The sequence below is a fragment of the Mastigoproctus giganteus genome, chromosome 13 (genome assembly GCF_048544385.1).
Source record: "Mastigoproctus giganteus isolate SK-2022 chromosome 13, ASM4854438v1, whole genome shotgun sequence".
NCBI classification, from domain to species: domain Eukaryota; kingdom Metazoa; phylum Arthropoda; class Arachnida; order Uropygi; family Thelyphonidae; genus Mastigoproctus; species Mastigoproctus giganteus.
The window spans coordinates 101433738-101450138 of record NC_143587.1 but is presented as its reverse complement, the minus strand read 5'-3'; the positions used below and the strand labels follow the sequence as shown (position 1 = coordinate 101450138).

The window sequence follows — 16401 nt, the reverse complement described above, 5'->3', positions numbered from 1 at the left end:
TTCCTCTCTCTGTGAAGATCTTACAGATCTCTTCTAATTTTGCCATTCAGAGTGTAGTCTTGAGTTGTTCCTATATGTGTATGCGCTTTCTTCTTACTGGCCTCTTCCAAATTGTCAACTGGGCAAGCTTGTGGGTTTTCAGACATCTGCTTATTTCGTCTGATTCGTCTTAATTACTTGCAGATGTGGTAGAACTGTCAAATTTATCAAGTAAATTTATCAAATTTGTCAAATTTTTTCCCTTTATTTTCTGAAGGGTTTTGTAAATCGGAAAGTAAGTGTAAGTGTTTTTAGGGTCAAGCGGCACCAGGGGTTCCCCCATCTCCGCGTAGTTTACGTTGTGGTGTATTACAGCACACTGTAAATGCCAGAGATTTAAAAGTGTATGGATCTTGGATCGTGTAATGTCATGTACCGTTGTTCTTCTGGCCATTTAGCCGCTGGACCCCTGTTGGGATCCAACGTTGCCCCACTTACGCCCCGTGGAGGCAGGCCAGGAACTCAGTAGACTTAGTGTACTCTGGCAGGTCCTGCCGCTTAATTTCCTGAGATTTCGGCAGCTAGGACCAAAAAAAAAAAAAAAAAAAAAGAAAGGAAGAAAGAAAGAAAAAAATAAAATAAAATAAAGTGATTTTTATTATTTGCGTTGAAGTGGGGGTATTATCAGTTTAATTTTTTAGGCCAAATGCTGGGTGTATGGCGGTTTTGATGTGTGGGACTTTCGCTAGCGTGAAGATAGAGGAGGGGAGGCAGAAGACTGGGGGGGAAAAGACAGAAGTATAGAGCCAATAGAGAATGCGGCCCCAGTTTCAGTGGGGCATGCCCATGCCTTACCAGAGAGGAAACAGGGGATGGCGAGAGGGGGGACCGTGTGGCCGTCCCCTCCTCCCGGCGATTAGGAATTATAGGTGAAGGGGGCTAGAGTGCCCTCTTCAGGTCTCCAATATGGCTTTTGTCTCACGTCTCTTTCTCTTCATTGTCACTCATGGGGCAAGCCCCATCCTTATGTTCCTCTTTCTTTGGTTCAGCATCCTTCTTTGATTGTGTGGTAGCTTTTTTTTTTTTTTTTTATTTACTTCCCTATCAGATGGGTTCTGTTACCTTAAATTGGTGGCGTTCCGTTCTCAACTTTGGGTGGCATATTCTAATGGTCATCAATCATTGGTTGAAATCCCCGTCCTTAGTTTCTCCTATTCTTTGGTGTCCATATTTGGTTTCATTACTCCTGTTGGCCTTGGTGGATAGCTATTTGTAGTTTTCTTCTGGAGAAGACGTCCTGGGCAAAGCGACTAAAGGCCGCAAATTCTTCTGGTGTATCCAGGAGATGGCGTTCCTGGGTGTTAGGGATGAATTTAATTCTCGTGATCATTTGACATTTGATGTCTTTGTATATTTCACACTGATGCATAACGTGATGCCATGTTTCTAGTTCGCTGCAGAGACAGTGGGATTCTTCGATTATGCCCAAGGTATTTAATTTGGCCTTGAAAGACCCGTGGCCGGTGAGTAGAAAAGTAGTGTTTAGGCCCGGGTAGAGCCATGCGGGAGCCTTGGGATACAGCTTGGTTACTTGGGGAATAAATTTTTTGTTATCGCTCCTTTTTCCACGTCTGTCCATCTGCTCTGCCAAATTTGTACGAGGTGGTCCACTATTTCTTGTTTCTCGTTTTTCCTGTTATTGGTGATGTCAATGGTAAGACCGTTATAGGTGGTTTGGGTTCCTTTGGTTAGTAGATACATAAGTCCGCAGCGAGTTACCTCTAAATCCAAGGGTAGGGTCCCCGCAAGGACCTGTAAGGCACTCGTACTAACCGTGTTACATGCTCTTGTTATTGTTAATAATATGTTGCGTTGGATCGTGTCCAGTATCCTTTTATTCACTGCTGTTCCTGCTTTCTTGTACCATATGGGAGATCCATATGTTATTATCGGGATGAAGATGGCTTTATAATACAGGGACAGGGTTCTCCTGTTTAGCCCACAGTTGGTCAGTTGTAACTCTGGCAACGAGCGCTGTATATTTCCGCAGTTTCTCTTTTAGATAGATTAGGTGTGGTTTAAATGATAACTTCTAATCGATGATCAGTCGCAGATATTTAATTTGTGGTGGTCTTCTAAGGTTTAACCTCCCTCTGAGTAGTACTGGTCCGTCTTCGTTGGCGAGATTGTTAAGGTGTGTAGTTTTGTCCAGTCCTGCAAGGTTTCAAGGGCTTGGTTTGCAAGCGTTTCAAGGTTCTGTCTAGAATCCTCCGCGACCGTCAGGACGAGGTCATAGGACAGATCTCTGAGGGCAGCCCCTGCGGACCGGCCAGGTCAACTTCTTGTAGGGCGTTATTACTTGGACGTTTCTGTCCGAGAGATAAGTTTTGATGCTCCTATACAAATTGCTTAGCGTTCTCGCTGCCCTGAGCCTGCCAAGGACGCTCGGCCACCAGAGGTTGTCAAATGTCCCGGCAAAGTCGACGGCTGTGACCAGGAAATATTTCTTGGTACACTGCATCGCTTTGGTGATTAGGCCTTGGATGGCATCTATGGTCGAAGATCCCGATTTGAAGCCGTATTGCTTGGGTGAATTCAGGTTTGCCTCATTATAGTGGTTGTGGATCCTTTTATGTAATGATCTTTCGTAAAGCTTGCTGAGTATCGACAATATGGCTATGGGTCTATATGAATTGGGATTTTCCTGGTGTCTGTTTCGATTTTTGAGGATCAGTTTTAGATTGGCCGTCCTCCAGCTGGTGGGGAACTGGCACTCTTTGATACAGGTGTTGTACAGTCGGAGCAGGAGGTCCGGCATAACCTCCGTTGCTTTCTTGACCATTTCCGGCTCGATGAAATCGGGGCCAAGGCACTTTTTGTTCCTGGTTTGTGATACCGCTTCTTGTAGTTCGTTGGCTGTGAAAGGGGGCTCTAGTTGTTGGGTCTCATATTCTTCATTTGCTTGGCAAATGGCTTTCTGGTCCTCCGTTAGTATGCCTGGTGGGTCTTGGATTAGATTGCTGAGTATGTTCTTTATTGAGTCCTGCCACGTTGCAGTGAGTGTTCCTTGCGCCGTCTTTGTTGCAGTCATCACTTCGCCTCTGGGGAGTTTGTGGTGATTTTATACACCTCTGTAAATCGGAAAGAGTTCTTCAAGGAACTTTTTTTTCTTCTTTTGTGTGTTGTGCTTTAAGTGAGGCTCTCGTTGGTAGCACCGTTGGTAGAATCGCCGTCCTCGCCACGCCGGGTGAAAGACTTGAGTTCGAATCCCATCGATGATGTAAAGAATCTTTATGGGTCTTTTCACAACGTGGCTGAGTTAGTCAGTCTCAGGCATGGCTAGCTTGGTTTTTTCCCTCCTCCTGGAAACTCGGGTTTTTCATCCGACAAGCAGAAAATCGACCACAGAACACACGCAATTTACAGACAGTATATATGGTGCAATATGGTCTTGTTTGCTGATGCGCCTAAAAACCCTACGACAACAAAGCTTTAGGTGATAGTGATTTTGTTTTGTGTTATTATAAACTTTCCGAGCTTTACTACAGCCACTTCTTTTATGCAATCAAGAGTGTTATTTGCACCTTGGGTTTCATCCCACGTTTTCTTGTTGTCACAGTCGTGTGAGCATCAAAGCTTAAGGTTTCAGCTAATGAGTCATTTACCTTTCCGTTCAGCGCCGTTACAGTTAGGTTATAAATCTGTGGAGAATCTCTTCATTTTCCGAGTTGCTGTTGTCTGTATTGCAGGATTCAGCTTTAGTTATTTTAATTTTTCTTTCTGTAATTCTCTGTTTTTTTTTTTCGAAAAAAAAAAAAAAAAGCAACTTTTTCATCGGCTTTGACTTAAGCGAATGTCAACTTGAGAATAGCAACTCACTCCAATTATGCTGTTAATCGTGAACAGGGGCGTATTCAGGGGTGGGCAGAGGGGTATTCCCCCCTTAACCAAAAATTTGAAATTAAAGAAAAAGAACTCAGGAGGCTTTCTAAAAAAAAAAAAAAAAAAACTGAAAAGCCTGGTCGGCATGCCCCCCACCTTACGATGATACCTGGATACGCCACTGATCGTGAACACATTATGGTGTATTTATTTATGTTCTTACATATGCTGCAAGACTGTTCCGTCATATCTGATGGTTGCTTTTCATTATTAAGATAATGAAAAACCATTGGCCAAATATTTCGCTTAATTCTTAAGGAAAGAGGCATGAAGCGAAACGAGAATAACTTTCTTTTCTTAGCTCCATTCAGAATTGTAGTTAAATTGTAGCCTTAGTGGGGGACTGAATTTCAGGGAGGCTTAGAAAGGGAAGTTGTGGGGGGGGGAATTTTTGTTATTTTTCTTGTCTTTATTTTTATTTTTTCTTTATTAATTCAATTCCTTTATTTTATATCTTTTCCTACTCCTTTACTTTATCGTCTTATTTAATTAATTCTTCACTAAACTCTACTATGCCCCCCTTTTTGTCCCCCCCCCCAAAAGCACTTGACTTGTTAACTCCCAGAAGATTCTAGGCCCTAGGGGGTTTCCGTAATAATGTATTCCTCTCACGTACTATTGGCTCAGTGTTCAGAAGGACTGGGCGCCTCCGTAGCCAGGTGGGAAGGAGCAGCAGTGCGTAGCACACGCTTCTTGATTAGACCGGGGTTCGAGCCCGTCACCACCAAATACGGAGGATGCGGAAAGGTCAAGGGAATGACCACCGCATATTCCTGGAGCAATATGGCCTCAGTTGCTAATGCTCCTAAAAACCAAATAACAAACAACAAACATTCAGAAGGACTGACACAACTCATATATGAAATATATACAAATTTGTTTATTAACATTATTAACATATATAGGTAATTGATGCCAGTGATCATAATTCAGTTGATCTGTATCAAGCAAATAATTATATAATATATGCAATATTGATTAGATTAATTAGAAAATCAATCACATCATTTTCTTCATGTCACTTGGATAGAAGTCAATCCTCAGGTCCAGGAATTTGTCTCACTTGTCACCCATCAATATCCAAGCCGTTGATTTCTCACAAAGGAGTAACATGAGTACATAAGCTATATAGGTATAATTTCTTGTGATTATACATAAACATTCTTCTTAATACCGTCTCAAGTAACCCCTTTCCAAAATATAGGTAATGAGCAACCTCCAGACTAATGACAATGTCTATCTTGTACTTACATATATATATATATATATTCCTACTGTTCTGTATTTATCTTAAGATTTAGATCAACATTCTATCTATCTCTCTCTCTCTCTCTCTCTTATACTCCTTATTACATATGTATTTTATTTGGATTGCACATTATTCTTCTTCATGTCTCTTGGATAGAAGTATATCATCAGGTCCAGGATTTTAGTCTCACTAGCCGCCAATCAGCATCCAAGCCGTTGATTGCTCACAATAAAGTAACATGAGTACAAAGAGTATATATGTATAATTTCTTATGATTATATATAAACATTCTTCCTAATACCATATTTATTAACCCCCTTCCAAAATATAAGTAATGAGCAACCGCTAACTAAAGACAACATATATATCTTGTACATACATGCATATATGTCTATTCCTACAGTTCGTTACTTTATCTTAAGGTTTATATCAACGATCTATTTCTCTCTTATATTTCTTATTACCCCTCTGATAAAACTATACGTTCTCTAAGGTCCCTTTTTAGTTTGTCTGTAGAGTATTTTGAGGGTTTTTTTTTTATCACTTACGTATACTGTCTAGTTGGGTCTTCCTGCAAGGCTTTTCATCTCCACGCTTGGGCTGCCGCAATCATTTATATATGTATAAGGCAATAACCTTATCTCCCTAGAATTCATCGCCTAGTAATTGGACTGCTGTAATCTTCAATGTGCGCTGCTCACCGATATCTTCATGCAGGGATTTCCAGCTTCCTTACCGCTTCTTTAACAGGTTCACTTCTCAACTCCCCCCACTACTCGTTTTCTTAACTCTTTGGAAACTTATACATTCCCCCCATTATTTTAGGTTTAGTTCTGCAACGCTTCCCTCTCGGGGACTCTCCTCATGATCTCCACTCCGGAACTCTCACTTAGGAGGAAAACTCACTCAGGAACCCTTTTCCTCGCCTCGCATCGCGTTTTTGTTCTATCCCCCACCCCTTATTTCTGACCAATCATTAGCTATTTCGCTCCTTTCATCTCCTATCTCATTTGCTCATTCCCATCCTATTTACTTGACCTCCAACTTTGTTGCCTGAACTTCCGGCATCCAGAATTTTCTCGAACGTTCTAGAAGGATGACCGGAAGTTCCAGAAGTCTAGAAGTTTCCGGATCTTCTTTGTGACCTCACATGCTCTTAATCGCCCCATGAAATTTTAAAGTGCATACTCCCATTCTCGAATTTTCTCCTCTATCGTGTGGTGTCTCTTTCCCCAAATGGGTTTCGTAACGGTCTATTGTTTGATTAGGTGTAAGGTGTATTTAGTGTCAGACGGCACCAGGGGTTTCCCCCATCTCCGTGTTGCTTTCATTGTAGGTGTACCAGTTCACTGGGAAATGCCAGAGATTTAAAAGTGTGTGGGCTTTGTATCTGTATGATGTCGTGTACCGTTGTTCATCTGGTCGTTTAGCCGCTGGACCCATGCTGAGGCCCAACGTTGCCCCACCTTCGCCCCGTGGAGGCAGACCAGGAACTGGTCTGCCTTCACTTACTATTCCATTTACTCCAATTCCATTCCATTTACTCCACCTACTATTCCATTTACTCCAAACCACAGCTCTGCGGTGGTTTGGAGTAAATGGAATAGCATTATCATTAGCATTAGTAGAGGCATATGATGCAAGAAAGCAAGCTTATGCAGCATCAGCCAAAAAAAAAAAAAGTACTCCCATTTCACCCCTATGTTCGTTCAAAATACCTGTCCAGCTGAGCCTTAAATTTATTTAGGCTATCAACTTCCAGGACAAGGGATGGAAGTCTGTTCCACCAACCAACTACCCGCTGGCTAAAGGCAAATTTCCACACATCCATCATACATCTGTCTTTCTTCAATTTGAATTTATGCCCTCTCAGGTGATTATTATGAGCAAGAGGAAGAATCCCATCGGCATTGAGCAAGCTCAAACCATTCAAGGATTTATCCACCTCTATCAGGTGCCTAGTCTCTAGACACTGTAATTTGCAAAACTTAAGCCTTTCTTCGTAAGAGCAACCCTTTGTTCAATTCACTAATCTTGTTGCCCTCCTCTGTACTTGTTCCAGCAGCTCTACATCCTTCTTGAAATGAGGCCTCCAGACCTGTATACAGTACTCAAGGTGTGGCCTGACCATTGCTTTATACAAGGGAATAATCACCTCCGTATCCCTGCTAGAAAAATTCCTGTATATCATTGACAAGACACCATGAGCTACTCTTGCAGCCCGTCTGAACTGCTCAGAGAACTTCATATCTGCCTGCACAATTACCCCCAGATCTTTTTCATTCTCTACCACTGTCAGTGTAGTACCACATAGTTGATACGTTGCTCTGGGGTTGCTGTTTCCCATGTGTAGTACTTTACATTTGTCAATGTTAGACTTCATTTTCCACCTCTCAGCCCATCTGCTCAACCTTTCCAGATCCCGTTGCTGCAGCATACTGTCAGTAGTGTCCTTAACAACCCTGACAACCTTTGTATCGTCTGCATACTTCGACATTAAGCTTGATATAACATCATCAATATCATTTATAAATACCGAGAACAATAATAGACCCAACATTGAACCCTGAGGAACTCCACTAATAACATTAGTCCACGATGAGTAGTGTCCATTGATTACCACTCTCTGTCTTCTCCCCGTCAATCATCCCTTTATCCATAGCAGCAATTTGCCTCCAATGTCACACTGCTCCAATTTGTGCAGCAGTCTTCCATGTGCAACAGTATCAAAAGCCTTTCTAAGATCCAAATATATAATACCTAAGAGTAGGAGACTAGCAGAATTACTTAACAAGTACAGGTCACTGTTGAAAAAAAGTCGTGAATAAGGGTTGAATTTGAAAGTGTCTGAAATTCTCCTCAGACACGATAGGAGGGAGTATATGATGAGAGCCTTGTCGATCAATTCGGCCCTGGAAAGATTGTGCAAGACTCAAGGGGTAGAATTTTTTTCAGCCTGGTCTGTACTTGTTAACAGGAGAGAATGCTTCTACTGGGATGGGATACACTTAAATAGAAAGGGTGCAAGAATATTGCTGATGCTATCGAGGCAGTGTTAGGTGTGTTGGAACACTGCTAGAATGGGAGGATACAAGGAATAATAGATTAACAATAGCCACTGGCAGAGGTGAAAGTGATTCTTGCCCTGCTTCTATTGGAATGAGCAGAAGCCTGGTAAACAAGATGTAGGATATTTCAGAGACTGCTGGGAGTCATTGCGGTACAAGTAAACACATGGGTTGTGTTAGGGTAACTAAGAATAGAAACAGGTGCATGTACACCAATGCTAGGAGTTTGGTAAATAAATTTGATGAATTTGAGGTATTGCTCAAAGCATCAAAGGCGGATATTGTTGGGATATCAGAGACGTGGTGTCACACAGAAATAAGGAATGCACAACTGGAATTTGGGGAGTATAATGTGTACAGAAAGGATAGGAGGGGTTATGCTATTAATCAGGAAACACATAAAATCCAAGGAGGTGAAGCCAGTCGACATCGCTGTACAGTGCAGTGTCGAGTCAGTTTGGTGTGACATAAGCATTGGGAGATCAAAATTGAGAGTAGGAGTGTGCTATAGACCTAATGACTCTGATGAGTATAATAAGAAACTGTACAGGGAAATAGAGTGGGCCCGTAAATCAGAGAGAGTCTTATAATGGGGGATTTTAATTTCCCAGATATTGACTGGAATTTGTGGACTGGTCACTCACACACTAGCAAGGCTTTTGTGGATTTATTGGATGATTGTTTTCTATGTCAGCATGTTCGGGAGGCAACTAGAGGGAGCAATTCTCTTGATTTGATTATCAGTAGTGATTCTTCATGCATTAAGAATCTGCAGATAAAGGAACCACTAGGTGGCAGTGATCACAGTGTGCTGAAGTGGGATTTACTCAAAGAGGTAACTACCATCAGGGGTTAAGGGAAGAGTTTTTGCTTTCGTAAAGGCGGCTAGATGGTCTGAGACAGTGTTTAAATTCTATAGAGTGGGACCAACTGATGATGTTACCAACAGCAAATTCAAATGGGAAGCATTCAAAGAACTTATGTTGGAAGCTACTAGGCTTTACATACCAACTAAGAAATATTGTTCAAGGTTTAGGCCTAAATGGATGTCAGATGAACAAATGAAACATATGGCAGAGAAGAAAAATGCTTTTGATACTTTTAAATTAACATGTGGCACAGAAGCCTATGATAGATATAAGTTTATCTGTAACCAAGTTACAAAGGAGATTAGGCAGGCAAAGGCAGATTACGAGAAATCTTTGGCAAAGGGTGCAAAGAAAACAACAAAGAGTTCTTTATCTATGTAAACTCTAGAAGGAAAGGGATGAATCAGATTGGTCCACTTGATATCGATGCTGTGTTCTCGGACACAGCATGGTTTTGTTAAGGGAAAGTCTTGCCTGACCAATTTAATTGGATACTATGATGCAGTCACAAAAGAACAGGATGCAGGGAATAACTTTGATATTATATACTTGGATCTTAGAAAGGCTTTTGATACTGTTGCACATGGGAGACTGCTGCACAAATTTGAGCAGTGTGGCATTGGAGGCAAATTGCTGCTATGGATAAAGGGGGTGGTTGATGGGGAGAAGACAGAGAGTAGTAATCAATGGACACTACTCATTGTGGACTAATGTTATTAGTGGAATCCCTCAGGTTCAGTGTTGGGACCATTATGTTTTCTGTATTTATAAATAATATTGATGATGGTATATTATTTTATTTCTAGTTCTTTTAAGTAAAATAAGTGTGCGCGACCCAAAACGTTTGGGGGCCACTGGTGTATACCATTAGACTTGCTTTAAAGGGTAGTGAGAACTGTAATCAGCCTGATTAGCTTCCTGACAATGATGGGGAATGAAATTCTCCTTCTGTGACCTTCTGGTTGTACACCTCTTACCTATACCAATATCCAATGATGCTATCAGAAATTGCTTCCATTGAATTTCAGTTTGTCCTAGGCATACAACACGTTTCTTAACGTTTATCACATTACTGTTTTACTCTAGTTCAGCTTTAGTGTACAGTATCGTTTGTTGTTAATTTATTCTGTATCCATTAATAATTATTTTTTCACAACATTAAGAATCGCCTGGCCTGTTTGTGTGGTAGGTATTTGCACTACTTTTGTGTGTACAATAAAGATTGTTTATTGTTTTGTTATCCATAATAGCAAGATCAGTAAAATCTGCTGAATTTACTATTACAACGTATCTTGGGATACTATTGGGAGACGTACTTATGCTCTTTAACCACCTCCATACTCTCTTAGAGACACAGGGGCTTAGAAGTGCTCTCTCAAACCATCGGCCTTCATTGCCCCTTGGGCTTCTTGATAATCTCTTCAATGGAATGCAGCATTGCTGCATGCCATTGATGAGGCACATTCCATTATCGATTTCATTCTTGCTCAGTGTTATTTTATTTAATAATTGTAAACTTGCAGTGTTGTTGTCGAATATTCCATGTTCTACGGCCGTTGCTTACATTTTGGAAAACAGTGAATTTACTGAACGACATGACCTGGGAAAGGAAGGTATTTATGTTTATAATTTTTAACAATTTTAATAATTTTCATTAACAGTTAAATTAATTTTGTCTATTCAGTGTCAAGTGTTATTCGATATGTTTGGTAATATATTTTATATATTGCCAAATATATTTATGAATGTATTCGGTGATATGTTTTATAAATCAACATCCAGAATCAGAAGCAAGAAGAAAAGCTTGGATATGGAAGTAAGCCTGAATCTAGTCAAACTATTTCGAATGGTACCGTTGCGAATAAAAGTGCAGCTCGAAAAAATCACCAACGACGAGAACTTCAACCAAAGAAGGTGGATTATTCAAAAAAGCGTGTTTGTGGAAATGTTAAAAGGGTAAGATTTTTGTGGTTACAGTTTCTATTTTTCCAGTATCTTTCTGACCATTTTTATGAGATATTTTCCAAACATAATTACAAGTTGCTACGATGTAAAATATTACACACAGGCCGTGTTATACTTCTATTAATGGTGTTGTAGGGTTTTAGGCGCATCAGCAACTTAGGCCATTATTGCGCTGTATATAATATGCCTGTGAATTGCATGTGTTCTGTGGTCGATTTGCTGTTTGCTGCACAAAAAACACGAGTTTCCAAGAGGAAAAACCATGCTGCCCTCGCCTGAGACTGACTAACTCAGCCACGTTGTGAAAAAGGCCTATAAAATATCCTCGCGTCATTGACCAGATTCCAGATCGGGTATTTTCCACCTGGTGTGGGAAGGGTGCATTTATACTAACTGTGCTACTCACGACGGTATATATTAATGTATTTAATAAATGATTACTATACATTAGTCAAAACGATTAGGGAATCAGAGAATGGACAAACGATAATTGCGAAATATGATCACATACGTACTGGCATTGTATTGAATCTAAGTTCCGACAGAGTATGTCGAGAATATGTAAAATAGCGCCAGAGTGAACAATAATCGTGGCTGTATTGGAACACCAGAAGCACATATGGTACACCAGAAGCAAAGTTCTGAAATTTTCAATGAATAGCCTTTCTCACCGTCGTGGACGGCATGCGCAGGAACAACGACCTTAGTACGGTGTACTGTCTCCAGCAAGCGTAAGACTTGTTTCAAACTTGTGATCAGAAGCGGATTAAGATCGGTTGAGGCCCCGGGTGCAGAAGAAAATATTGGGCCCCTTGAAAAAAAGAGAGAGACATAGAAAATAAAAATGCATGATAACCATTTTTTAAATAAATAAAAAATATTATGTACTATTAATCTTTTATTTCCAATAAAATTTGAATGTAATATATGTATTATATTATCTTCGCGTCTTTTTTTAATTTGTCTTTTTTCAGCCCCTGATAGATGTCGTTTCATTTTTCTAGCTACCATTGGTAGCCTACGAATGAAAAGAAAAATATAAAATTTAATAGTCTGAATGATTAGAATACTAGAGAAGAGATTTTTCGTTATAGTGCAATAAATTAATGATTAATTAAATTCAAAAATTATTCATAAACTACGAAAATCCAGGCGCTGATGTAACAACAGGAATTAATTTTATCTAAATATAATTTCAACAATATACGATATACGCGTAATTGCGTATATCGTAAGTCTACACAGCAGGAGAACCTTTGTAAGTACAAAGTAGCAAATACGATTCTATTGCTCCGATGAGCGGTAGCGCAGCCGCGCGGGGCCTATGCAGCGTAGTATGTGTATAGTATGCAGTGTAGTAATGAAATAATGAAAATAAGCGAATATAAACATACTATCAGGTTTTACCGCCGATTATAAACTTGTACGTAATTAAAATTGCACATATGAAACCAAACTTGGTGTCATTAGAAAAACGTGTAAATTTGGGGTTTTAAGGGGCCCTTCAGAAGTCGGGGCCCAGGGCGCGCGCCCGGTGCGCCCGCCGTTAAATCCGCCTCTGCTTGTGATACATCGATAAAACGAAGGTATCGATAAGTTTTTACTGAAACAGTCTACACTCTTGTGCAAGTATTGTTTCCAGCTGATTAAATATCATTAGACAGTCCGGACAAGTTGCAATATGTCATCCTAGGGGAGAGGGAGGTCTGAAAGTTCTCGATGGAATTCAGATCTGGCTGTAGGCCAATCTCTTCGGATGATACCATAATCGTTTAACATATTTTGACCAACAGTGCACTATGGGGATGAGTGTTAGGGTTGAATGTTATCATTCAAAAGAAGGAACTGTTTGCCTACAGTATCAACATAGGGAAAGACCATAGGCGGCGGGTTCTGATGTTACTCAGCATCAGCAATCCACTTCCACTGAACTGATTCCATTCCTGTACTTACACAGTGTTGTTTCTGGTTTCCCCTTCACACGCAAGGACTTGAAGAGAGTCTGACTTCAGGCTATGTACCTAGACGCATCTGTGAGCATCAGATGGTACCATTCCACTTCATTCAAATTACGATGTTTGAATGTCCATATTATTCTGGCCCTGCTATGAACCGATCCCACATCTGCGGGTGACATACAAGCCATACTGTAACATGGCAATGCGACTGTCTCACCTACCGTATCCCGATGAATGACGTTCGAAGTGTGTGCACTCAGGCAGATCATTCTCAAAAGATCAGGAAGTACATAGATCTAAGACAGGAAGTCAAAGAGGGTTGCTCGACCAACAATAATAATAATAATAATAGTAACCGAACACAACCAACCATCCAATGCACTTGGTACTAGGGGTGTATTCAGGGGGAGCATATGCGCCCCATAACCAAAAATTCTATATTAAAGAAAAAGAAAAAGCTCTGTGTGTATTGCCAAATGTTTGGAAATAATATATTATTGTCATTTTTTTGTATTTAATACATATTATTATTTACACGTTTTCCTAATATTCAAATAAAGATAACCAATCAAATATTATTTATTATTTTCAGGAACTTTATTACAATAATCAACAAATGTGCGGTGTCTCTTTTGAGGCTGTTCACGATTGAGATGCTTTGTGTTTTGTGGGAGAAAGTGATAATTTTCAACTGTAAGTCAGTGAACGTGTGCTGTCATTGCGGCCACGATGATATTAATACTGAAGATTTGCAGTGAATTGTGGGATGATCTTCTAATTGTTTTCCCGGTGTGTTTGGCTATTATTATTATTATGACGTTTTCTACGTATAGGATTTCTTTCATCCCATGACGGTTATTGGTACCAAGCAGTATCGTATACAGGTACCATCGTAAGGTGGGAATGACGACCAGGTTTTTGACTTATTTTTTTTTTTTTTTTTTTTTTTTGAATAGATAGACCTAGGAACGCTTATACCCACATAAATAATATTTGATTGGTTATCTTTATATGAATATTAGGAAAACGTGTAAATAATATGTATTAAACACAAAAAAATGACAATAATATATTATTTCCAAACAGTTGGCAATACAACACACAGAGCTTTTTCTTTTTCTTTAATATAGAATTTTTGGTTATATGGTGCATATGCTCCCCCTGAATACACCCCTAGTACCAAGTGCATTGGATGGTTGGTTGTGTTCGGTTACTATTATTATTATTATTATTACTGTTGGTCGAGAAACCCTCTTTGACTTCCTGTCTTAGGTCTGTGTACTACCTGATCTTTTCCTCCTAGGTTTTCTGGAGGTTATTAATACTGATATTAATACTGGTGTTGAACACTGCTGTGTCGATCAGGCAGGTAGCCTTTTCCTTCTTGTCGATGAGGGTTATGTCTGACCTGTTGTGCGAGATTGTCCTGACCATTATTATGGCACGATCTCAGCGTACTTTATGAGTATTATTATTATTATTATTTATTCATTTTATTACATATGATTCACCCCTGAACAGCCTTCAGCTAGGAGGGTGCCTATATACATTTATATATTATAAGTTAGAGAGCAAACATAGAAATCGTACATCTAAAGTGAGCAAATAAAGCAGATACAAATGTATACAGTGACACAAGCAAAAGACAGAGACATATAAACACATACGCGTCCTAATATATGCATTTACAGCTAATACATCTGTACATACAAAACACACATCGATTTAAAACAAATTAATTCATCAGTAAAGTAGAGTTCATGGGAGATTCCATCCTGAAGGAGATAATAAGGAAACTTCTACAGTTGTATGTGGTGGTACATGTCCCGTATCTTCTCAGATCTGTACGCTTTCTCATCACAGAACTTGTGGGGATCAATCTTCAGGGTGTTGTACGTTTCGAGGATGTTAGACGGAAAACATCTTCTAAGCATAGTTAAATTCTGTACTAAGCTTCTTAGGGGAATCCATGAACTATTGCAAAGGACGCGGGAAAGCCTAGGGCCTGCAACAAGATTATGGACATTTGGAGCGTCAAAGCGATCGGTGAGGAGTTGGCAGAGATTACGCAGATTTCCTGTGATGAGCAACTGATTCCAAGGGGTGCAACCAAGGTTAGCATACATGACTGATCTCGAGATGGTGAAAGGGTGGCCATTAACACGGTTCAACCACCTTAAAATCCAGTATTCGATACCCATGAATTTTTTGATGTTAGTGAGGGAAGCAGAGGACCAGATCGTCGAGGCATACATGGGAATCGGGACAAGACATGTTTGTATGTAGTGAGTGGCAAGTTTTTGGTTGTTTACACCAGTAAGTTCCTGTCTTATCGCCCACATTGCTGACAGAGTGTTTGCTTTAGTGTTGCGAAGTGCTGTTGGAAGGTCAGGCCTTCATCCCAGGTGAGCCCTAGATCAGTGTGATGAGAAACCTTTTGGACTCTAATACCATTGATGTAGATGTCTATGTTCATCTTCTTCTTCAAGTTGGTGAATGACATTTGTGCTGACTTGGTCGGATTTATGGATAGGCCAATATTCTCAAGATAATGGTCAAGTTCTTCTATTAGGGCAGTGGCATGGGCGGTGATTGCTTCAGATTTGTCACCGTGTTTTGACGAGATGAAGAGTTTCATATCATCTGCGTAAGAGCTGCAGTCAGGATGCGTAGAGAGGAAGGGGTCCAAAGCGGCAGCAAAAAATAGTGCGGAAAGGACGCCACCTTGGGGGACTCCTCTGTAGACGACGTGGTTCGATTGGAAGGTTCTATGTTCTACTCTCAAATGCCTTTGTTTGAGAATGGAAACGATGACTTTTAATAAGCCTCCCTGTATTCTGAAATGCCTTTCAAGTATTGTCATCAAGGAATTGATTGAGACATTATCGAAAGCAGATTTAATGTCTAAAAATACTACATCAGTCTGTTCTTTGGCGTTCAGAGTCGTTTGGATCCGAAATAGGGTGTCCATTAGATTAGTCACAGTTGATCTCTTTGGAATTACAGTGTGTAAATATGGTGGTCTTTAATGGAAAAAATACATAACAAGAATTGGCAGCAGAGTCTTCTCGAACAATTTCAGTAAATTGCAGCTTATAGAGATGGGACGAAAATCCTTCTTGTCTTTCGGATGTTTGACTTTAGGCACGGGTTTTACAATATAATGTTTCCAAATTTCAGGGATAATTCCAGTGTGTAGGGTTTCTTTAAATATGTGTAGCAAGACCTCGATGATGAATGGACTGCTTACTTTCATGATGAAGAGGGGGAACATATTGGGGCCAGAAGTGGATTTATTTGGGAGACTATTTAATGCCTGAATTACATTTTCTTTGGTTATGGTGATTTCTGTTAGTAGAGGTCTGATATCA

The 16401-nt window shown here is 40.1% G+C and overlaps 1 protein-coding gene across 1 annotated transcript in view; it reads left to right on the top strand.

Moving 5' to 3' along the window:
• Positions 1–16401, top strand: part of LOC150076309 (uncharacterized) — a 253715-nt gene that overhangs the window by 215707 nt on the left and 21607 nt on the right. The window contains exon 10 of the mRNA XM_090387315.1: positions 10890–11063. Coding sequence (XP_090243441.1) covers positions 10890–11063 — 174 coding nt within the window. The remainder of the gene's footprint in view (positions 1–10889; positions 11064–16401) is intronic.